The sequence below is a fragment of the Mytilus californianus genome, unplaced genomic scaffold (genome assembly GCF_021869535.1).
Source record: "Mytilus californianus isolate M0D057914Y unplaced genomic scaffold, xbMytCali1.0.p SCAF_19, whole genome shotgun sequence".
Lineage (NCBI taxonomy): Eukaryota > Metazoa > Mollusca > Bivalvia > Mytilida > Mytilidae > Mytilus > Mytilus californianus.
In genome coordinates, this window is record NW_026262667.1 from 5,034,243 (window position 1) to 5,059,367 (window position 25,125).

The following is a 25,125-nucleotide window of genomic DNA, read 5'->3' on the forward strand; positions in this document are numbered from 1 at the left end:
GTTGTTTTCAATTTAGACTTGTTTATATTTTTTCGTTTGGACTTGTATTATATTTTCCTTCGGGTTTATATGATCCGTTCATCCTATTTCGACTCTTCAAAATTCAAAAGTCTATCCTAAATTGAGATAAATTATATGGCCTTCCAAATACCGTTTCGATTCCTAACTTCACTGAAGAGACATTAATTGTCGAAATCCGGATATGGTGTACAAATTTTTGCACCTCATGTTTGCGGTATACCATCTTTTCCGCTAGTTTATTGTTTTCTGTTTGGTAATAAATTAATAATTAAGATCCATGTTGTTACATCTTGTGAAACGTTTATTTGGCAATCGCCATGGCAGTCAGCAGGGTTTAAGAACATCAGTTGTTCGACCTGTTAGTCAAATGCGTTTTGATAAAATATACTTTTTCACTTTTTGGTCTTTTGGAAAATGTTGTTTGTGCTGTATTTAGACCCCTCTACCAAGAAATTTGTTTTGCATGCACACGTATAAAAATTGCGGTTTTTATCCAACGCAATCATAGGTTTGAACTTTGTTTTCAATTTAGACTTGTTTATATTTTTTGCGTTTCGGCTTGTATTATATTTTCCTTCGGGTTTATATGATCCGTTCATCCTATTTCGACTCTTCAAAATTCAAGAGTCTATCCTAAATTGAGATAAATTATATGGCCTTCCAAATACCGTTTCAATTCCTAATATCACTGAAAAGACATTAATTGTCGAAATCCGGATATGGTTTACAAATTTTTGCACCTCATGTTTGCGGTAAACATCTTTTCCGTAAGTTTATTGTTTTCTGTTTGGTATTAAAATACGATCCATTTTGTTACATCTTGTGGTACGTTTATTTGGCAATCGCCATGGCAGTCAGCAGGGTTTAAGAACATCAGTTGTTCGACCTGTTAGTCAAATGCGTTTTGTTAAAATATACTTTTTCACTTTTTGGTCTTTTGGAAAATGTTGTTTGTGCTGTATATTAAATTACATATACACATTGGTCAACATTGGTTGTAGTAGACGTTTATTTCAAAACCGTATTTGTATAGTTTTACCCTTATCCGTCATTCCGCAAGAAAACTTGTACGGACATTTTTTTTCTAAACTCCTTCACATATTAGGCTAATTTTTAGTATGTGGGTCTACTATGATGAGTTACAAAACAAGTTTACGTTTGGTTCCGCTCCGCTGATTTTTGCCGAAATTACGGGCTTTGGACTTTAAATATTTCACGAATATAGCAGTTATACGGACTTTTTTCTAAACACCTTCACATATTGAGCTGATTTTTTTGTATGTGAGTCTACTAATAAGAGTTACAGATTGAGTTTATGTCTGGTTCCGCTCCACTGATTTGTGCCGAAATTACGGGCTTTGGACTTTGAAAATTTCGAGAAAATACTAAACAGTTATACAGACTTTCATTCTCAAATTTCCACTCCTAAAAATGGCTTCAAGCTTTTTTGCGAGCGGAGCAATTCGTGTCGTTACGACACATCTAGTTTTTAATTAAAAGCAATCCATGAAACAAGTGAAGAATAGTTATAAATTCTTGTTTTATTTGCATTTATGATCCTCCTCAAGAAATTGATCATGTGCATTTCAACATTTATAGAAAATTTATAGACAAATGTATTTGTAGTTGACTGTTTGAGTAATAAACATTTTACAAAAATTAAATGTACCTATTCTTAAATGTAAAAATTTGGAATTCCCCGAAAGTTTAAACCATAAAAAAAAATTGTCATTACGTTATCAAAGAAATTTGATTTACATAATATAGACAATTGATTTTCCGAGCTGCCTACAGAAAACCATACAAGCTTCCTCATTTTTGTATAGCATGTTTGTCTGTTCCATTTTCTTTTGTGAGCCATTTCTTCATAAAATTCTTATATATTTATTTAAATTCTTTTTTCCTTTTTCTGTTTGGTTTTTAGAATAATTTAAGAATTTCGATTCTCCCCTATTTTTAATCTTAGCAGAACAAAATGTTGGTAAATCCTTTTTTACAAATACTGAAAGTTTTTTATCTTTGTGCAACTCCAACTATAATTGTGAATTCGCATTATCATACATCTTCTGAATAACTCCGAAGAACTTTCCTTTTGTCTTATTCATATAAACGCAACTTATTATGTACAGAATCAAATTAATGATTGATTGATTGATTTGTGAATGCTTAACGTTCAGCAAATATTTCATGCATATCTAAGACGATCAAACTAGTGAAAACGCAATATATTTTCTTCTTTTCTAAATCTAAAAAGAATATAAAGTAAAAATGTGATCGGTGGAGAACTCTTTTGTAAAACCTGCATGATTTTCATTGGTGATTAAAATTACATCAAGATAATTACAAAATATCTTTTTCAATATAGTATTCACAGGTTTATCATGGACGACAAAAGAGTTACTGGTCGGTAGTTTCGTGGGTCCATGAAGTTTGCACTAAAGCATAAGAAATGGGAATAGAGACAAATATAAATTTTGATTCTGTGATTTCATTAGTGGAAATAACTTTTGAAACTATCGACCTGATAAAACTTTCTTTTTCTTTAACTTTGCATTATAACATCATAACATCATAACATTATACATTCCAGAATCCGAGCGACCTCCGTCCGGAGGTTTTGTCGAAATGGATGAAGAACTTTATGAAGAATTACCGGATGATGGTACCGGTGCAGACTTCCCTCCTCCCCCTCCTGAGATTACACGTCAATCAACGAATAGACCTGTATCCATGATGTAAGTGCTCCAATCTTTATCTTTATACATTACTCACACATTTTCGTAAACTGTTGATGGTTTCAAAATCAGCATTGATGCAAACACATGTCACAAAAAAATGACCATTGGAAATATTTATTTTTTTTCCTAAATAAATATAAAGCCAATCGCATGAGATATTTTGCAATATTGATAGATATTCGCTTAACATCAAATTCTATGTAAAAAAAAATAATGGTAAAACATATTTTCAATGTGCCATGCCATTATTATTGGTTAAATTATTAGGGTAAGGGGAATGTGTGTAAATGTCTGGCTTAACCTTAGGTCAAGACACTTTTTTTTCCTAAAAAATAAAGCAGTTTCAATTACGCTAAAATTTAATGTTCTATAATCAGTAATTTAAGTTGTTATGTATTACAGACCCCCTATGACAGAAGACGAAGAATGTGATGAAGTTTATGATGATGGAATTAGTGCTCAAAGTGACGAAGCACCGCCACCCGTTATTCCGGGTAGACCACCAAGGCGTGGAAACCTTCCTGGTTGGTAAATTAATCTCAACAATTAGCATCATGCTAAATCACAGAATTTTGTTTCGTTTAATTATGTAGAACTTGTAGAAATGGTCAGATACGTTTGCAATTATTTTTATACAACAATTACAACTCATTCAAGTATCCTGGATTTAATAACCAGTGTATTTTCCATGAATTTTCTAATGTCAGATGAATTGTGTTCACACTTATAAACCGAATACCCCTCGTTACGGTGGAACCCAATACCTTGACTAATATTAATTTGGCTCGTTTAATTTTCCTAAAATTTTGACAAAATGTTTACTTTGACCCTTTGACAAAAATATAAAAATTTCAAAAAATTTGAACCAACCACTTTATCAGAAAAATTTCTTTGGTTATATAGCAGTTTGACAAACACTAATTTTGATCATTGAGAAGCTTAATATTTCCTACAACAATACAACGTGATTAAAACGTTTAGCTGATTTTTACAGAGTTATCTCCCTGTAGTGTTAGGTACCACCTTAACATGATATATCAGTTCAAAATTTTAAATATCAAATATCAATATAGTTTAATGCACATTTAATAATAAAATGGGTATTTTATGTAGAACTTCCATGTATTCCAATTCAAGGTATAGTATTAATTCAATTGCTGCATGATTTGCAGCTCTCTTGTTGAACCTATCAGAACTCGCATTTATAACAGCATGCATTCTAGCCGACATTCTGGTAATAAAACAGAAATAATCATCTCGGCCTAAACCATTTTTACTTTAAATTCTTACTTTTACTGTAGTTTAAAGAGTGCTATCTGATGCCACTCTAATATGCTTCATTGGTGACATGATTTTCAAAAAAGAAATAAGTAACAACAGTTTCGTTGCTTTTTATTTCTAACGCACGGATACTTTTCCTCTAGAACTTGTTCTTTGAGTCTTATAACAACAATATTACGGTTTCTTCTGCATGTTATTTCTTACATGTATATTCTGTAGTGAGTGTATAGTACCCATTCATTTATGACTCATTTGTTATATTCTCTACGTTCCATACAACTTAATTACTAACAGTACCCCTTAGATATTAGGCTGTTGTTTATTGCAATATGCATGAATATGAAAACAAGATGAAAACAAGAAAAATTAACAAAATTAACAAAACAAACTGTTTTGCCATGGTTTGTTGATATGGTAACTCATCATATATAAAATTTATTATTGCTATGGCAAATTTAAGATCATGTAATGATAACTTTGATTTTTGCACTCAGTAATGGAAAAAGTGTCGGTATTCGCCTCATTGTCCCTACTCTCTTCGATGGGGTGACTTCAGCTTTATTAATGGGAACCCTTGTTCAATAGCTGCCTTGTTAGAAGCAACAATATATCGAGGAAATACTTGCTGTGGAATATGTTTTCAACTGGGATATATATATTTCTCTATAAGAAGGCGCTTATGGAATGTTGCTGAATAGAAATGGAAAATTAAAATCATATCTATTGTCGTCAAGTTTTCTCAACATGTCATAATTGTCAATTTCTAGATTTAAGTCAATATATGAATTAGACTTATAAGTTGTATCTGTATTATCCATTATTTCAATGTTCAAAAGATACGACCAAGGAAGATACCAGCCTCATAAGTAGAAGAGAGACCTACAAATCCATGGCAAAAAAAAACGAATACACAAACAACCATGAGTCTACAAAACACAACAAACTCACCAAACTTTGAATTATTCAGTGAGGGATCAATGTCTATATAGCGAAACATGGAGTTAAAGAATAATGCTTTGTTCTTTTTTTATATTTTGCTTCACAAATCATCAAAAAGAGGAGTAAAGTAAGTTCTCATAGAAATGCCGACAATATTCTGTTGACAAACATGTCCACCAAACGAACACATATAATCTAGCACTTTGATAATGTCCGTTTCCATGTTAAATTTCTGACGTTTTGTTTACATTCATTTCAATTTCAAATATAATGTTCTCTCCATCAGCTCAAAATTGATCTTCAGTAAAAGCCTAAAATGTCTTAATTTTTAAATAAAAAGTAAAAAAAAAGTAAAATTAAAGAAAGTTTATTATTTGCTTAATGTTCAGAGACCAATGTTTATGAATATTTAGGACAAGAACAAATGTACAATAAATTGATTTAGTAGTTCGGCAACGTGTACTCTCCTAACAATTGGACCGATCAGACGATGCTATGTATATATATATATAACTTGTCTCAAATTTAGCCCAACAATGTCAAATCTTCAAATTTGCGTTAACTTTTTGTTCTTCCCTCAGCGGGATTCGAACCCTTGCTTCTGTGACATGGTGGCAACACCGCCTGCACCGTGTCCAGCGCGCCTAGACCACTCGACCACCTAGGCTACATAAAAGGTATAGCTTTCAGTGGTCGATGTAATGCCTTTCCTCGTCGGCATTATCTAGGGTTGTAACACAGTACATGATGTATAGTGGCAAGTAGATGATGTACCTTTCAGATCAGCTACTTTGTCGGTCGCAAAGGATGATAATGTAAATTACCATGCCGCCACATCAAATTCTAATTTTATTATACACGTCTAAACATGTGACAACTTTAAGACAGACATTCTCCATCGGACGTGTATATGATGTTCAGTTTTGACTGTTTTATTGTATAAATTTCAAGATTGTTATAGTTTTATAATCAGACTAGATTGATATGATTCATTTTACATCGTGATCATACTGATGGAGGATATCTGTTATCCGAAATATTTAACATTTGTTCATTTTATTATTATTTTTTGGTGATGTAATACCCTTTTAGACTTGTTATATATTATATTTTGTAGTGTACTGTATCATAATTATATGATCCATCGCCACGTTAGATCTATCGTTGGCTATTATTCAGTCATTTAATATATATTTAGATCCATTTTGTTACATCTTGTGATCCGTTTATTTGGCAATCGCCAATGGAAGTCAGCAGGGTTTAAAAACATCCGTAAAATATACTTTTTCACTTTTTTGGTCTTTTGGAAAATGTTGTTTGTGTTGTATTTAGACCCCTCTACCAAGAAATTTGTTTTGCATGCACACGTATAAAAATTGCGGTTTTTATCCAACGCAATCATAGGTTTGAACGTTGTTTTCAATTTAAACTTATATATATATATATATCCCACGGTTTTAAACGGACTCCCCCTCTCTACTCACCCCTTCAGGAAATGTTTAAGTTAAGGACAGGAGAAGTACAGCTAGCTACATTTCTTTACCCTTAGATTGTAAAAATGAAGCCGTAATATGTCGATAAAGAGGTGGTGAGCTTCTATAGTTGTAATTTAGACTGTGTAGTAATTTTACTGAGTAGCACTTAAGCTGTTGTGTCTTTTTACATCAAGAAACTCGATATGATTTGTTGAATAGAAAATGTATAAATTCAAGATGATCCAAATAAGTGTTATGATAAAAAAAAAAATAGAAACTGAGTTCTATGTTGCTGTTTTTGTTATAAGTTGGTCCATTTAAAAGTTGAAAAATACTCTTAATTGTAAAAAAAAAAGTGTAGATGTCTTTCTAAATACCTTTTGTATACAAACTGATATTTAAAAACGTATCGTACATTTTAAGCAATAAAAATGTTTCGAGTAAAAGATAAAATGATAGATGTACCAGGAATCGAAAACTATTTTTCTATGTTAAAATCGTCCTGTTTAAGATTTCCAAATCAATATAACGCTTTTTATATACATTAAGGAAATGTTTAAAAGATGTAAAGTCAAAGTTAGATATGTCAGATTACTGAATATGCGTATTAAACTTTATTCACCCGGACTTATCGCCGACGTCATGACGTTTGACCTGACGGTTATAAATTTGACCCGAACAAGCTGCTGATGAAAAAAGAAAAGTATAGTTTCTAATAAAAAAAACACACACACACAAATGCAATGCCTTAGATCGATTATCAGATTCTCCTTTTTTGGTATTGCTTTCAGATGATATTTTTCAGTATAATCAACTGTTTTTGTATTTGTAGAGGAACCTTTGCCCGAGCCACCCATACAGCCGGTATCAACGGTGAGTACACTCCATTTACATGTTATAGTTCATCATTTCAGAATGTATAATATTCTTTGTAGCATTTTAAAAAGCGTACAACAAAACATTCTAATATGGCTAATGTTTCAGCGTTCTCAACAAAAACCTGAATCTTTAGATTAAAGTATTCACAATATATGTATTGGCCTCCTGCTTGTAAGTTTCCATCAAGTTCTGTAAATGTTCAGCAGTATTTCTGGTTTGTTGACAAGTTTACTAACACCGTCTATATGTATTCATTGTTAATTAGTTAACTAACACCGTCTATGTATTCATTGTTAATTAGTTAACTAACACCGTCTATGTATTCATTGTTAATTATTTTTTTACAAAACTCATGTTAATGGGCCAAAAAGTTCTCAACAATAAGCTCTTCAAGCACAGAATTCTAAACAGACAACAAATGGTATTTCTGGAGTGTTAATTTAGACATTAACAAATTGCGTTCTTTTGACGGTCGTTTTGTTTTCATCGATAAGTATGATGTCTCCACTCTTTATACGGCAATATAGGTACCATCAGAAGTCCATTACTAGACCACTTCGTCTAGTAATGGACTTCTGGTACCATATATTTGGATTAAAGAAAAAAGTTCCGTTTAATATAACAGTATTTCGATACCTTTGGATGTGACTATATCTGCTGTATTTTTTTTAATTTTCTATTTTTGTAATAAAACTTACGAAAATAAGCTATGAATGTAAAATAAATGTAGAAAGTCATCAAAGATGTACCAGGATGTTGATTTCTCAAGTCAGAAATTTGTTAGTTAATAGAATTGGTTTATATGTTAGTGTTTGTTATTGTGTTTATCAAGATATAAGATTGTAATGCAGCAGGTCTATAAGTTCAGATATAACTTGGGTGACCTTGGTATATGATAAGGACTCATGTCTTGTCATTAAACACCGTTAGTTTATCTCTTGGGGTGCAAAACAATACACGTTTGTTAAGAATTAATATAAAAATTTAATTACACGTTTATTTGACGAAACTGCTTAAACGTTATTTAGTTTGATTTAAGCATAAAACTGATATGATTCTACTTTTTAATTTTCAGTCCAATGTTATAGAAGCTGATCCAGAATCTGATGGTGAACTGTACGAGCCACTTGACGACGTTATTACGTACGTTGTTCCTCTGTTAATTTGCCTAGAAATTCGTTTTAAATAATGTTTTAGTTTGTTCTAATGTAGCTAGAAATGTTGGTTGAGCTGTATATGAAATTCAAACTTCTAAAACAATAATATGAAATGCTTAAAGGTTCTTAAATCATTTTGTTTTGCAGTGAGGTGGCAAAATTGCAGGAGAAAACTAATAACAATACAGTTTCGAATGATAATAATAAAACAGAACAACTTTCAGAAAAGGAAAGAAAGAAAAAAGAAAAAGAAGAAAAGGTATTGTTGATTGCATTTCAACCACATCATTTCTATTCCTACGAATCATAGCAAAATGTGCAAATCCCGCTTAATATGTATATACATATGTACTTGGTTTTTTTAAAAGGGCGGTTGTTTCTCAGTATCCATTAGATATTGGTTACATAAAATTTAGAAATATCTCCCCCTTTTTTATCTTAAAATGGAAATAGCTATTAACACAAATAGTATACTTTTTCATAATTATAAATTCATTTAACGATGCAATGTTTAATCATTATCATAGAAATAGCTTAACAAATTGCAAGGTAAAAAGGTTAAGTGAAAATGTAAATATTACAGACATTGACAAGTAATTGCTTTTAATAATTATGATGTTTCGTAGAAAAAACAAGAAGAGGAAAGGAAAAAACAAGAGAAAAGAGCAAAAGATTTAAAAAGTAAATTCAAGGTAAATACAAAAAGGAAAAAAGTGAGTAGATACATCTCATAGTCATGGATTTCAATTGTTTTAGTACACTTTACTTTTCAGAAAGGAGTTCGCCGTTTTAAATCATGTATTTAAAAGATCGATCATATGATTATGTGATTACATTCACTACCCAATCTTTGTAAATACTTTTGTACAATACCCGAAAAAGCACGTTATTTGATATTATTGGTATAACAGAATAAATAGCAAACAAAAATAAAAAAATGATATATATAATATCGTACCGAGGAATGCTGCAAGTACTGAGTATGTTGATTTGAAGTTTTACACTCTCAATATCGTCCAGTGTATTTATAAATAGCTTTCATACAGTAATGTCGTTATTTGTGTATCTGAAGCAGTGCAGTGTCAATAATAGAATAGTGCAAAAAATCAAGTAAAGAAAAAGTACAGACTATGAAAAATATCATAATTGATATAAAAAAAAAAAAGCTAAATACTTACTTGTAATAGTGTTGATATTTAACAACAAAAGAATACCTATAACTTCTGCCAATAAGTATTTTGTCAAACAAAAAAGTTCTGAAGGACGACTTGTACATTTTCGAATGGAATTATACTTCCACAGTTTATTTTTAGTATTTTTTTACCAATTTATTATATCGAAATTATATATAAGTTTAATTGTTTTTTGTAAATAATAAAAACTATACAAGTACAATTAAGTTGAGTCGCAGCTTATTTGAGACAATTGGAAAATTTGCTATAATTTAACAATAATTAAAACTTTTAGCTAATCTGTCTGAAAGGCGGCGTAAAGCAAACACCAATTGATCAATCATCTGTCTGAAAGGACTTTAGTTAGAATTGAACAAAATGTTAGATGTGTTGATATAAAAATATTATGTATTATGTATATTAAAAAGATAGTGTATGAAGAAACGGAGATATGGGATATATGTCAATAGTACAGCAACCTTACAACAAAATAACCTAATAACATCTAGAGGCTAACATGTATACAGTCTTCATCAGTATAATATAGACAGCAATACTGCATAGTCAAGCTCTAAATCACCTGCAAAATGGTATAGGCTTTTTCACTATGTGTTCAACGATCACTTTAATATATATACCACTAACCCCTCTGCATCAGACACGAGGATGACATGCCAGGTTTGTGCAACTGCTCATAATATTTTAATCAAATTGTCTATTTACATGCATGTATACCATGTGCGTCTATCTCCAACCTTGACGTGCAGCACCGTCCCTTGGTGGCTTTTGCAGTTAAGTTACATAATTTTATCCAATAAATTGCCAATTTATTAAAAGCGCTTTTACATGTTGGGGTGTGCCTGAGAAGGAGGTATTACACTTGTAAATATATTTATTTATATGTGTGTGTAGTTCATTCATTTCAAACTTCTTTTTCTTTTCTTTGAATGTATACTACATAATTGTTATATGTTGTTGTTTAAATAATGTCATATTGTAATATGCTGAGCTTGCTCTTTGTGAGCCCATTTAATGGAAATAAAACATTTCAATATATCTACATTCAACTTGGTTATTTATCGTGATTTAGATTGAGCTAAGCGAGCTGGAAGAATGTAGTACTAAAGGAGCTATTAAGGAAGATGCCAAAGGAAAGGGGAAAGACTTAACAGTTACAAAAGACCAAAGAGTTATAATTATATGTATGGATAAAAGAGCCCCAAAAGGAAGATGGCTAGTCAAATTAGAGGACAATGAAGGTAGTATCTAACTTTCATTGGACAACTTTTTCATCAAGTACACATATAAATTAAATTGAATCATTTGTTTTAAATGCCACACTTTTTCTTGAGATATGAACTTTTGTTATTACCGTGTACTGTATAATATGTTTCAAAACGGACCATTACTTAAATTAGGTAACTTTAGTTATGACATCTAATTTGAATTTCCCCTTTAAATTCCATGTGAAAATCGATGCATGTATTTCACTAGCTGCGGAACCGTAGCTTATAGGTCCTTATGATATTTTTTGACAATTTACGGACCATCTGCACAAATCATTAATAATATAATAAGGACAATTAGAGTTACGGTTCCGCAGCTAGTATTTCATAGCGATGTATTTTAATCAAGTATGATCTAGATCATACTATGGTTCTTGCGATTTAAGGTTTAAAAGGGGATTTGCGCTAACACTTGTATTTTGTTCATTGTAAGTCTGATTTGGATGCGTTTTTTTTTCCATTCATCTTATTACTCCGAAAAATATAAATAAGAAGATGTGGTATGAGTACCAATGAGACAACTCTCCGTCCAAGTAACAATGTATAAAAAGTAAACAATTATAGATCAAAGTACGGCCTTCAACACGGAGCCTTGGCTCACACCGAACAGCAAGCTATAAAGGGCCCAAAAATGACTAGTGTAAAACAATTCAAACAGGAAAAACAATGGTCTAATCTACATAAAAAAACGAGAAACGAGAAACACTTATGAACCACACCAACAAACGACAACCACTGAAAAAAGTCCATTTTTTCATTAGATTTGGTGTACGTATTCAGTAGTGTAAGAGATAATTGTTGTATTTACAATAACTGTCTCCGAAAGGTAACTGGCTCAATAAAGCCCAATACTTTTGTCTACGTTCAACTTTGATATAGTCCTGTTCAACTCTACCTTGTTGACATGCTACGGTCGTATCATGCGGGCCAGGTGAAGCCCTTTATCAGATTTATGTAAAACATCACTAGTAAAATTTTACAAAATATGTATTAGATACACGGTGGGCTTGAGGGCGTTAGCCCAAATGGGTGTATCTTATTTACACCAAGATATTGTTTTTCAATGCAGAATGATAGTTTTCAATAATTTAAGAGGGGGTCTTTCAGCGATTTGATCATATGTTATTGAAAAGCGGGTATCCAATTTCATTTAACGACATCTTGATGTAAATGCAGTTACAGTTGCTATATTGCAACAGATAAGGTAAAAATTTGAAACGTATACTATAGAATGTGCAAAAGACATATGAAACATATTTGGTTTCAAATTAATAAAATAATCTGTCTTTGTAGATACAATTGGTTATGTGGACTCGAATAATGTCGAGGTAGACAACAATCTCATACGTAGTGTAAGCTTTGCTTTTGCTTTATTCATACATGCTATTTTCATTTTTCTTTTTATTAATTTTTTTTTTATTGCTTCAATTTGTCAACACCGCATTAGTCTGTAACTCTACTTCGGACATCGGATAAAGAATGGATACATCAACAATTACTATTTGGTATTGTATATACAGTTAACATCAACCTCGTGTTTAGCACATTGTTATAATGTCTTTAAGTCTAACTTTAGTGTTCTTTCTTGCCTCTTGATAAAACTCAAAACTATATAAAGTTTTATGATAAATGGTAGACGATTATCGTTTCAATTTGACTTAGTAAATAGCACGCCATAAAACCTTGAACGAAAATTATTCTGTGTGCAAAAACCAACAACACCCGTGTAAGATAGGACAAAAGATTTAATTACATAATGAACACTTTTAACCAAAGGTATAAACCAATGTCCGAATTTTGGGATGACTGTGTAGTGTCGAACCGCTGAGAGTATTTTACTGATGTGTGTCGGAATCTCGGGCAATCCCGATATATATAATTTTTTTAAATTCAAATAATCTTCCGCAGCAACATTTAATGGTCAGAAAAAACAAAAGATTTTTATGATTTTGCAACTGGATTTTTTTCTACTTGAATTGATTGTTCGTTCATTATAGAAAACAATTCAGTGTCTTTGTCATCTAAAGATAAACAAGTCAATATTATGAAGTATATATTTAATTGCTCTCAAGTTGAGAAATAAATAATATATAATCTTTTTATAGAATTGATGAAATAATTGTTGAGTGTAAGTAATTATAACATGCTGTACATAATACCAATCAGTTACATATGAGTGTATAACCAGATTTCGAAAGAAACTTTTGTATCAGTTTCAACATTTTTTTATAAAAAATTCACGAAAGCTATGTAGCAGATGCTCAAATAAAATGTCGAACAATCCATCAGTCACCAACTCATTTGCTAACACTTCACACGATTTCAGAAACATCATAATCGTACTGCAACGATTTTCTCTGGTTTTTGGAAATGTAACTAAATGTACAATAATGGCTTCTTGAATAAATAACATCTTGGTTTGGAATTTACTTCTGGCTTATCATGTTCACAAGAGGTGACTGGAGAATAAAAATATGGTCACCTGGAATTCTCCCATCCGAAAGTAAAGCAGATGCTATAAATACGTAGTAACGTCGGTCGGAATGAGGTGTAGGGAGAGTATCGCGCTCTCTGCTTATATAGAAATCAAAGTAACAAATCTTTGAGGGGTCCGTGAGTGGTCTGCTGAAATGCATACTTCTTGTCCTTATCCAATCTCTTATTCCAGTGCCAGTTGACGTTATCCAATAGGCCCTCTTATTCCAGTGCCAGTTGACGTTATCTAATATGCCCTCTTATTCCAGTGTCAGTTGACGTTATCGGTCTTCTTTTCAGGGCTTATCTTGTAGGATTTATTTGGGGTTTTGTTTTCGCGTTTTAAATATGCACGGTATATTTACCACTGGACGTTACGCGAATAATAATCATTCCATCAATCAAACTTATTCAACCAAGAGTTTTCGTGAATATAAAAACCATACACACATCGAGTCATACAGCACAATGGTTATGGGAAGATACAAAGAATACGTTGTCTAATATCTACAGATAGTGTTTAGAAATTCCCACAAAACTATGACATTTATATACGACATAGTCTCACTGTGTAATCACATTTTTTTTTTAAATATGTCAATTTATTCATTTATCAGAATTTACTCTTGTTATATCCATAAGTTATAAGTGGTTGCTATTAATTTTAAACACTAAGATATTTTAATTCTCAGGTTAAACTAAAATTACCGACACGCTGCACGACTTTTCCTATTGTTAATTTTCCTTTCCGTTTGGTCCTTATGGAGTGGTTATTTCTCATTTGGTTGTACATTCGAATGTTTGCAGTGACGTTATCGATTTCATTTTAGTGACATAATATTTTCACTACTAAAACACTTTTACAACAGGAATCATATATCATAAAAAAAAAATATGTTATTTTTGTTCTATCCCAAATATAAGTATATACATGTATTTATTTAGAGGTGTTATTCCAATTGCAGGAACTTGATTTTAATAAAAACAAAAGTTGTATGTTAAACCAAGCTGTTAATGGTGAAACTATTTATAAGGCAAAAAATTATAAGAAGTATTCTTCTAGTATATATAATTTTGACTTTATAGACTTTTGCTAAAGGTTATATATATAATTACATGTACACTAGTGTTGTCTAATCATCACGTCTTATATATTTGAATATTATTAATTCGTATATTTTAACTAATTTGATTCGTTCAGGGATAGTCACATGTTAAACTATATTTTCGAAGGTAGAGAGAAAACGGCGGATAGCTAAAAGCATATTGCACAGCAAAAAGCATATTGCACGGTTATTTTTAGAATATCTAAAAACCGATATACTTTGTGACGTCATGTAATGAGATTCATGATATTGTTAAAAGTTTTATAAACAAATATCTATGATCGATTATTTGAAGAAAAAAAATCTTCAAATACATAACATGTAAAAAAAAACATAAAAAAAGTAAATGAAATAACAACTAATCTGTTGTTATTGTCTAGGAGACAATATCATATCTATAAAATTACAACAAAATCAAATGACGATTTTGATACAAATATGGTCGGAAATTAATAATATAACAATTATAGCCTATTTATGAGGTCAATACAGGATATATCGACCCAAAGAAGTGTATCGACCTCGGACTTCGTCCTCAGTCAATATACTTCTTTCAGGTCAATATATCCTTGTATCGACCTCCTACTAAGGCTATAATTGTATAATATTTCAACGATTTGCTTATTTTCAGTTTTAAAAAAGATTACAGTGTTTCTTTTATTTTCGGTACACACATTTACTAATAGCATTGCACATGATCCTATTTTTTCTGCAATGTACATGGCGTTTTTGTATGATATTTAAATCAAAACTGCTAATACGGCTGGACTATCATGTCAGCAGACCAGGTGTAATGTATTGTCAGAAAATGCTCACCTTTTCGAAGCACTTGAGTTCACAACTGTTTTAATTCTATTTTCTTCTTCGGGGGTATGGCGTAACGCTCAATTCTTAATTTATGTGGACTTCTTTTTTTCTCTCTATTTTGGCTATGACGTTTCCTCTCTTAGACTCTTTTTAAATTTTCCCTTTCCTTTTTTTTTGCCGTTTTGAAAGAACCTTTAACTTGCTTCCAGTAAGAGCAAGTATCTGTGTACAGTGTTTTTATTAAATGTTTTACTTGTATGGAGGTTTTGTTTTCTGTTTTACCTGAATTGAAAAAAGCAAAATACATCAAAAGGGCAATATACAGTCTTTAACAATAGACCGGTGTAAAGACCGTATGTTGCCCCTTATATATCTTTTGTTATAAGGATGTACACCTCTGGGGAGCCTACAAGTAAACTTTTTGTCCTAACCTGATTTTTGGGTTTATATGACTGTAAGAAAGTAATTGATGAAGAAAATTTCATATGGTGGTGCACTTCTTTTCTTCCTACGGCCATTATAAGGTATCCCATTTTTAATGATGTTCCCATTTTCATAATTTTTTACCCATTTTTGGGCAATTATCATGAAAAAAATCACAGTTTCAAAATTATACTTTTTTCATACTTTCACTAAAGATGAAGTGGACCAACCTGAATAAATTTAATTTAAAAAAAATATATATATGTTGGTTTTCATATCAGAAAGTTTTATAAAATTTTGTTGTTTTTTCGTGTCAAATTGACCATGCTGTCAATTTTGTAAATTTGGGATTTTTCTCTTTTTTTAGAACAAAAAAGCATATTATTTCAACTTCTTTCTTATAAATGATTGAAAAAATACATATCTAAGAATTTTGAAAAGAAAAAAATGACATGGAATGTACATATTTATGGTAAAGTCATTTCTTTGTATCCCTCATCCATTTTCTCAACATTTTGGCTGATGACACTGACCGGATTGGTTATACATTTTGAAAATCGTATTACTCAAAAACTACCTATATTAGTTTGATTATAATATTTTAAATTCATTAATATTTTCCACTTGTATCACATGTTTTGGAAATAATTCCCGAAAGTTTCTTTGTCATTGATTTGTAATCAATGTTCCTTTTTAATTATTTAGATCAAATGTGAAACAATTTTGGTAATGCCATAACATCGTCTTTTTATATTTTAGTTAATAAAGTATCGATGTTTGATATTAAATGACTGAAAAAAAACAAACATTATAAGATGTGGTCATTAACATGGATGTTTATTAGCAATTTCACTTTCCTATTTTCAAGTCATTCAGATTTCTTTTGACACTAAATGTTTTATCAGAATATAAGAAAATAAATGCATTTGCACATTCCAGTAAAATCTTAAAGAGCACAATTATTAATTCATCATTTCATCAGTAAAATAGACATATTGAAATGTTCACCATAACATCTTACTAATTTGTTATATATAAGTTTGAGAAATCATACATACTCAATCTTATCTCTTGAACTGTTCCAGGTGATGCTAACTTCCCAGAAGCCACAAACAGAGTAAGTATTATAGTCTTACCTCTTGAACTGTTCCAGGTGATGCTAACTTCCCAGAAGCCACAGACAGAGTAAGTATTATAGTCTTATCTCTTGAACTGTTCCAGGTGATGTTAACTTCCCAGAAGCCACAGACAGAGTAAGTATTATATTCTTAGCTCTTGAACTGTTCCAGGTGATGCTAACTTCCCAGAAGCCACAGACAGAGTAAGTATTATAGTCTTATCTCTTGAACTGTTCCAGGTAATGCTAACTTCCCAGAAGCCACAGACAGAGTAAGTATTATAGTCTTATCTCTTGAACTGTTCCAGGTGATGTTAACTTCCCAGAAGCCACAGACAGAGTAAGTATTATAGTCTTATCTCTTGAACTGTTCCAGGTGATGCTAACTTCCCAGAAGCCACAGACAGAGTAAGTATTATAGTCTTATCTCTTGAACTGTTCCAGGTAATGCTAACTTCCCAGAAGCCACAGACAGAGTAAGTATTATAGTCTTATCTCTTGAACTGTTCCAGGTGATGTTAACTTCCCAGAAGCCACAGACAGAGTAAGTATTATAGTCTTATCTCTTGAACTGTTCCAGGTGATGCTAACTTCCCAGAAGCCACAGACAGAGTAAGTATTATCTCTTCAAACATTTATTATCATACTTAAAGAAACTTCGATGAAAAAAGGAAATGTTTGAAAGATTGAAATAAATAACACTTGTTGGTCTAAGGTAGATAACCATTATGTTTTTGTTATAAATTTCAGCTTTGCTGAGGATGGAGAAGACTATGAAGACCTACCAGAACAAGATGGTAATTTTAACTTTTTTCTAAATATGAAAACTTTTCTCGTGTTTATCAAAATACTTATGGTATATTTTCAACAAGCTATTGTTGTAATTACCATTTGTGTCATGCTCTTGTTTTAATGATTCAATGAAAATCGTCCTGAACATCAATGAAATATTTGCCACTGGACGCTAAGCAAACATCAATCAATCAATTAATTCAAGGAGTAAATGAAAACAGATTTCATAATATTTTGTTTTTAAGAATGCAACATATTGAAGATTATTGTTATTGTTATAATGATAGAAACATACATAAAAGTGCATGAATTATGAATTTTACATGTATAGTTTTATGTGTATATAAATAAAAGTTCTCTTTTTTTTTCTTTTCGTTAACTTAGTATTTTATTAAATACAAAAGAGGTAGGCAGAATTTTATTCTTTATCTATTTCTAAATACAGTGATTTAAATGCTAATTTGGGAGGAGGCATGTTGTTTGTCAATGTTTCATGTTTGTATTGTTTATTTTTTGTTATTTAGTAACAATTCCATTGTTTGGATTTACACTAATGAATTTCTTATCTTATCTTCTCTTGCAAATATTTGACTCCTATGAAACTAAATTCACCACCTGTTTTTTTTTTCTTTCAAATAATGAAGTTAACCAAGTCTATCAAACTTCAACTATATGGATGTTCGTTCTTTAATAATAATAAATTAAACACTAACTTATGAGCAAGAAAAGCAAAACCTTTAGTTTTAACTATATCCGATGTGCATTTTAGCTTAACCTTCATCATGAACGCTCAGAACCAAAACGTAGCTGAGAACTTATATGTATGTCATATATACTCAATGGAATGAACATCTAAGGCCAAGTTTGTCTGACGGAGTTACAATGTGGGAGTTTTGTGAAATATACAAAATTTAAAAGCGATCAAAAGCCGAGATTTTACACAGATGTACATACTAAATCATGACCAATGACGGAACTCGATGTGTAATTCCCACCCTAGTTGGTACGCTAAGTTCCTCATCTGCCGGATAGAGTAAAAGCTCTGACTTGTTATAAAAATCGAGGTTTCAAATATCTGAGACATAATGATACAAGACAATTCTGTCTCACGTTTTTGTACCCTGTAACGACAAACAAAAGGTACATCCATGACTTATGATTACCTTAACTGTGATCATGTGTTAAAGTGGCATCCACAATTAAATATTTGTTTTCTTTTTCAGAGGTTTATGCCGAGGCTTTATAAGGACACATCAGTATTGAGAGGATTAGAAGCCATTCACAAATAATGATCTGACTAAACATTATTTTGCTTTCTTCATACTTATAATTATAGAAAATATTCCTATCATTTGAAAATGATAATTTTCTATTATTAATATATTTCTTTCGAAGATTTATTATTACAGTGCCTACCGTTGATTGTGTGTTTCGGTTAATCGTTAATAAAAACCATTTTAATTATAAAATCAATGGCAAGCATCATTATCTACGGAATATATTTTTGACATAATAGACTTTTTGGGATCAGTGGAATAATTATCTGAAATGTGCCATAATTTCTTATTAGAGATCTGAGATCTTGCTTAAAAGGTGCTTTTTATTTGTCATGGTCATTAGATACAAAGTAAGGTTGTAAATTTCATTAATATTGTGCAAACTGCTAGTTGTTAGAATGAAATACACATAGCTCTATATGAAGAAAAGCAGTTTGTGTCCATAGGTATTGACACCAAAATACACAAATACCCACATATATAATAAAAGTGACGAAAGTGTGAAAGTGCTTTTTAATATTAACAATATTCACATTTTTTTTTTTAAAGAAATGCATGCATTTACTCTCATTGTGTATTTGAGTATATGAAATATCTCATAAAATGTATATTTAATCTCAATATTTATTTTTTTCATTTTTTTTTTATTAACAGATAATAGTAATATAATAATGATTTGTGTAATTATATACATTGTGTATTTAAAATGTACACTGTAAATTGATTGAAACCAATAATAAGCATGGCTGTAATGCAATGAAAAGACTTTAATAATCAGATTTTCAAAAGCCAAATGGATATAAAGCTGAGGAACACAAACAAAATGAACTCAGCTTTTATTATAAAAACTATTTTAATTTTAGAAAAAGTTTTAAGTATTTAAACTATTTTTTTTTTAAATCTTCACTCTTTGCTTTCTTCTATTCCACGAATATCCTTTTTTTCATGCAGTAAATACAACAGGCGAATTACTTTTTAAATTGAGAATACTTAGTTTGAAATATAATCTGTACCCTTTTCAACACATGATACTTGAATAAGAAAATGGAATAGCTTGTCTTTTTTATGATGTTAGGGTCTTTACGGGTTCACCCTTCCTTTGGTTCAAAACTGGATTTCAGTCAATAATTTCCAATTTCTTAAAAAAAAGTTTCGTGAATTTATAAATGATACGTCAACATTACAGTATAGTAAACCAATTTTGGGACACTGTGTCCTACATTTTTATGCTTAAAATCTTTGATTTCTCATGGTACCAGTAATAAGTTGACTATAACCTTCATATCACGCTTGAATGACTTTGGTTTGTTTCTTGTTTAGTTTTCCGTATTTCAGAAGTCAATGGTAATTAAAAAGTATTGACAATTTTGCCGTATAATTGTCTAAAAACTGATACATTACGGTCGTTGATAGGTGTGAGCCAAGGATCCGTGTTGAAGGCCGTACTTTGACCTATAATGGTTTTCTTTTTACACATTGCATTGTGACCTGGATGGAGAGTTGTCTCATTGACACTCATACCACATCTTCTTATTTACATTTTAAGTAGTTTCCGTGTTTTCCTGCTTAATTTTCAGAAGCAAACCCGAATGATACCATCAAGATAATATAAAGTGGTCAATGATGTGAAAGTGAAGTATAACCATTTGATGTTAAGCTTCTCGGAGTATCAACGATATTGCATCATTAAATAATATAACGGTATTCAGCGACAATTATGTCATTGTGGACAACATTTTGCCAATGGTTAGACGGACGGTGCATCTGAGGTTTCAGGACTTCCGTTTTCAGACAGAATATTTTACACATTTTACCATGCTCTTTGGTTTTATAAATACCATAACACAACTGCTCACAAATACGTATACCTATAGATGATGTTAATTTCCAAATTTCCTTGGTCTCATTTCTTACAGTTTCAGAAATGCAGTTCTTCAGACTGAAGTTTAACCCTTCGTTTTATATTTTAACCTTAAAATTGCAAATATATCCTCCTTTCAATTATGCATTAATTACTATGTATGTTGATATTCTAGAAGTTGGAACATTACATTTGCTACATCTTTATAGATCCCTTATATGTGCACACGATATTCTGATAAGGTCTTTACACTCAAAACTGAAATTACAAACAATGTTGCATTATAACTCAATATCTTAACTTGTATTATTACGTCTGTAAATAATGCTTATCTAAAGAAATAAAGTATAATTTAACAAATGCTCATCAAAGAAAATGGAAGATTGTGATAAGATTAGTCCAGTAAATTGCTTCATTATAAAAAGCTAGTATAGATGCCTCGCTATGTTACAACATTCCAAGTGTGTTATTTTATTTTTTTTAAATAAAACTTGCAAAATGTTAAATCTTTTGTTTTGTGTCCTCGGGGTCTTATGCAGGCGGAACGAGCATATGACGTATTAGTTTTGACTGAGTGCTATAGAAGTCTCAGGTTTAAAAGCCTGGTATCTTTGAAGAGGTTTTAAATACCAGTTTGTCATTGCATCGAATGTGTACTTATCATGAACAACACGACGGGTGCCACTAGTGGAGCATGATCTATTCACCTGTCCAGAGCACCTGAGATCGACCAGTTTTTGGTGGGGTTGGTGTTGCTCAGTCTTTAGTTTTGTTTTCTATGTAGTGTTTTGTGGACTTGTTACTCTTTTCGTCGACTTTCGTTTGTTGCCATGGTGATGTGAGTTTATCTCTACTGATGAGTTTTGAATGTCCCCTTGGTATCTTCCGCCTCGTTTTTAGATAAATTTTCATATGTGGTAGCGTCATTAGTTGCGAAACATCAACAGGACATTGTGAAATTTCAATATAAGGAAGAAATGATTTCAAGATGATTTAAGGAATAAATGTGTAAGCAACCGAGGTACTTGCTGCTATATAGATTTATGCGAAATTAAGTTATATCATATGAAATGAAAAAATATTTTCATTTGATACTCCATGTAAGTTTAGGACCATGATTGCACGTTATCAGGCTGATGTGCATACCCTCGACGATGGAACCAGTCCACAACTTTTTCTTACAAATAGTATGTATGTCATTTAATAGTACAGCTTCGTTTCCCAAAAATTGCAGACATCATTTTAAAGCATACATATTTAAATAGAAATGTTTAACTGTTTAAGTGAACGTAGGAAAAAGTTACAAAGGACAGACAGCGGCAATGGTGAATAACAAGTAGTGTGATTACAGTAGTATTTGATATTTGTGTACTTACTTATGTACAACAAAGGCGATTAATATTGAAGAATTGTTGCATACGGATATAGAAACTGCCTTTTGTTTATAGTTCACGATCCTTGCGATTCCAATTTACATATATTCTTTTAGTTGAATTTATTTAAGGAAGAATATACTGAAACACGCAGACAATTAAATTGTGTTTATTCATTTTCTTTTTATTTAAAAGCTTTCAAGAGGAAATTTTCACAAATTGTATTCTTTTTTAATGCTAAACACACAAGGGAAAGAAAGGCATTACTAAACGATGCAGTCACACATTATTTCTTTTTTTATTGTTTCAATTTTTCACTGAAATACACTAAAATCTAGTCACATTTGTCCAATGATATCTTTTATGAGTTTTTTTTAATACTATTTTATCATTGTATATGCGAAATAAATGTTATTTTAGTTGGGGCGTCAGTGGTAGTGTGGTTTAAGTAGTTCATTTACAGTTATCACTATCCTGTTAACAGTGAATTTGTGAGTTCGATACGCTTGTAGCACGGTACGTAAGACTCCCACCTTAATTAACTAGGATTGCAAGTTTTCGTGATGATGGTCGGTGGTTCTCTCTGGATAATCCGGCTTCTTCTTAGTAGAAATCTAATTTTAAACTATACCTCTATTTCTGTTCACGTTGACATTGGACTGGTTCTATTGACTGTAAAAATCGAGAGTAATTTTATACAAAATAGTTCTAATTTAATATCCAGACGTAAAAACAAATTAAATAATCTATACAACGTTTTGTATATGTGCCCGCTGACAAAGCAGCCGACAATGTTGTGGCTGTTTGTCGTTAGTACTATTAGGAAATACAAAAACTGAGATAAAAAAATCGAGTACTTTCGTACTTACAAAAGATAAGGTTGCAGATAAACACATTTTATCGTCGACTGAACTTAAAGATGCTACTGAACACCACAAGTTACAACTTTGTATTGAATTCCTGAATTACACAAGAAACATTATATAAGTTTCGTTTTATATCTGAATCCTGTAAAAGTTCAATTCACATGTTTCTCAGTAATCTTCTTTACAACCGTTTTGACAAAGCTTATGTTAAACCGTTTTTAGCTGACCTGGCCGAAAGGCCAAGTGTGTTTTTCTCATCACTTGGCGTCCGTCGTCCGTCGTCGTCGTTAACTTTTACAAAAATCTTCTCCTCTGAAACTACTGGGCCAAATTTGATTCGGCCACAATCATTATTGGCGTATCTAGTTTAAAAAAGTGTCCGATGACCCCGCCTGCCAATCAAGATGGCCGACATGGCTAAAAATAAAACATAGGGGTAAAATGCAAGTTTTGTCTATTATTTTGAAAACTGTTATAAATAGAGAAATTCTGACAGGGCAAAAATGTTCAGAATGTTGAGGTCTACCAATTGTTCATTGACGCCAAAACTGTCAGGCGACTTCTTATAGGAGTTATTGCTCTTAAATGACCAATTTTACCATTTTTTTCATTTTTGCCTTTTATCTTGAAAACTGTAATAGATGGAAGGAAACTTTAAGTTGCAAAAATGATCAGCAAAACAAGATCTACGAATTAGTATTGCTTGGTTGAAATCGTCAGTCGACTCCTAATTAGAGTTATTGCCCTTTGACGACAAGTTTTACCATTTTTTTGTTTGTTTTTGCCTTAAATCTTAAAAATTATAATAGATAGATAGAAACTTAAATAAGCAAAAATGATCAGTAAGACAAGATCTACATTTAAGACGATATCGAGGAAATTTTCCGACGACTCCTTATTGGAATTATTGCCCTTTAATGACGATTTTTACATTTGTTTTACATTTTGCTTTTTATGATACAAATTATAATAGATGAATAGAAACTTTAAATAACAAAAATGATCAGTCAGGCAAGATCCACAAACAAGTCAAATTTTACCGGTATAGTTAGTAGACTGTCACTCTTCATAAGAGTGATTGCCCTTAAATGAGGATTTTTTACACTCTTTTGTGTTTTGAGCAAAAACTAAAGAAGACAGAGAGAAACTAAACAGACAAAATGATCAGCAATACAAGATCAATAAAAAAAATTGTTTGTCATGAACTTTATTCTCGTCTACAATGTTGGAGAGAGTCCATTGTTGATTATGCACATAGACCTATAGGTTAGCGACACAGACTCTTTAGAGCCGCTAGTTTAAACTATATCTGAAGAGTGAAAACTCTTTGGAAGTCTTTGATGGATAGTTGTCTCCATTGACAGTTATGTTTTTCTGCTCTGCATACTGCACTACCATTCAATCTTAATCTTAAATTGTCACCGACAAATTTTCATATTTAACAAGATAGTCTTTTGGTAAATCTGTGTATAACTATATCTATTGCAGTTGTTACAATTTACCTTTTCAGTAATAAACTTTTAAAAAAATTCACACACCTAATTAAATGGGCATTTAAAAAGTCAGAATGTGAATATATATGTTCAAACTCATTTAGGTCATTTTTTAGTAGCAATAAACAAAAAAACTATGTGAATTGGACATGCTTTGATACTATATATGCCCTTGAATTTTTACTAGATAACATTTTTGTTCGCTTTGGAGATTCCGTATATCGTCAGGTTATCGGAATTTCAATGGGGACTAACTGTGCACCACTTATTGCGGACCTTTTTTTGTATTGCTATGAGTTACAATTTATGACAAAAATCAGTAAAGACCCATCGAAACAACATCTGATACACAAATTTAATAATACTTTTAGATATTTGGATGATATTTTGGCTCTCAATAATGACGACTTCAGTATGTATACTAAAGAAATTTATCCTGTTGAACTTACTTTAAATAAAGCTAATACTAACAATGACCACTGCCCTTTCCTCGATCTTGATATCTATATCATTAACGGAAAGCTTAATACTAAAATATATGATAAAAGAGATGATTTTTCATTTCCTATCGTTAATTATCCATTTTT

At 31.3% G+C, this 25,125-nt stretch overlaps 1 protein-coding gene across 20 annotated transcripts in view; it reads left to right on the plus strand.

The window, feature by feature from the left end:
• LOC127727114 (FYN-binding protein 1-like) overlaps window positions 1–21,312 on the plus strand; it is a 36,169-nt gene extending 14,857 nt beyond the window's left edge. For 2 of the 20 annotated variants that reach the window (XM_052234529.1, XM_052234546.1), the window contains exons 3-14: window positions 2,612–2,756; window positions 3,162–3,283; window positions 3,873–3,896; window positions 7,287–7,327; window positions 8,409–8,476; window positions 8,638–8,749; window positions 9,117–9,182; window positions 10,753–10,921; window positions 12,242–12,300; window positions 16,845–16,876; window positions 17,627–17,673; window positions 18,892–21,312. In XM_052234529.1, the coding sequence (XP_052090489.1) occupies window positions 2,612–2,756; window positions 3,162–3,283; window positions 3,873–3,896; window positions 7,287–7,327; window positions 8,409–8,476; window positions 8,638–8,749; window positions 9,117–9,182; window positions 10,753–10,921; window positions 12,242–12,300; window positions 16,845–16,876; window positions 17,627–17,673; window positions 18,892–18,914 (908 nt within the window). In that variant the 3' untranslated portion in view covers window positions 18,915–21,312. Of the gene's footprint in view, window positions 1–2,611; window positions 2,757–3,161; window positions 3,284–3,872; window positions 3,897–7,286; window positions 7,328–8,408; window positions 8,477–8,637; window positions 8,750–9,116; window positions 9,183–10,752; window positions 10,922–12,241; window positions 12,301–16,844; window positions 16,877–16,912; window positions 17,013–17,048; window positions 17,081–17,252; window positions 17,285–17,456; window positions 17,489–17,626; window positions 17,674–18,052; window positions 18,075–18,891 lie in introns of all 20 variants that reach the window. The other 18 variants (XR_007993780.1, XM_052234534.1, XM_052234536.1 and 15 more) reach the window with 18 other exon arrangements.
• The last annotated feature ends 3,813 nt before the right edge of the window (window positions 21,313–25,125 follow it).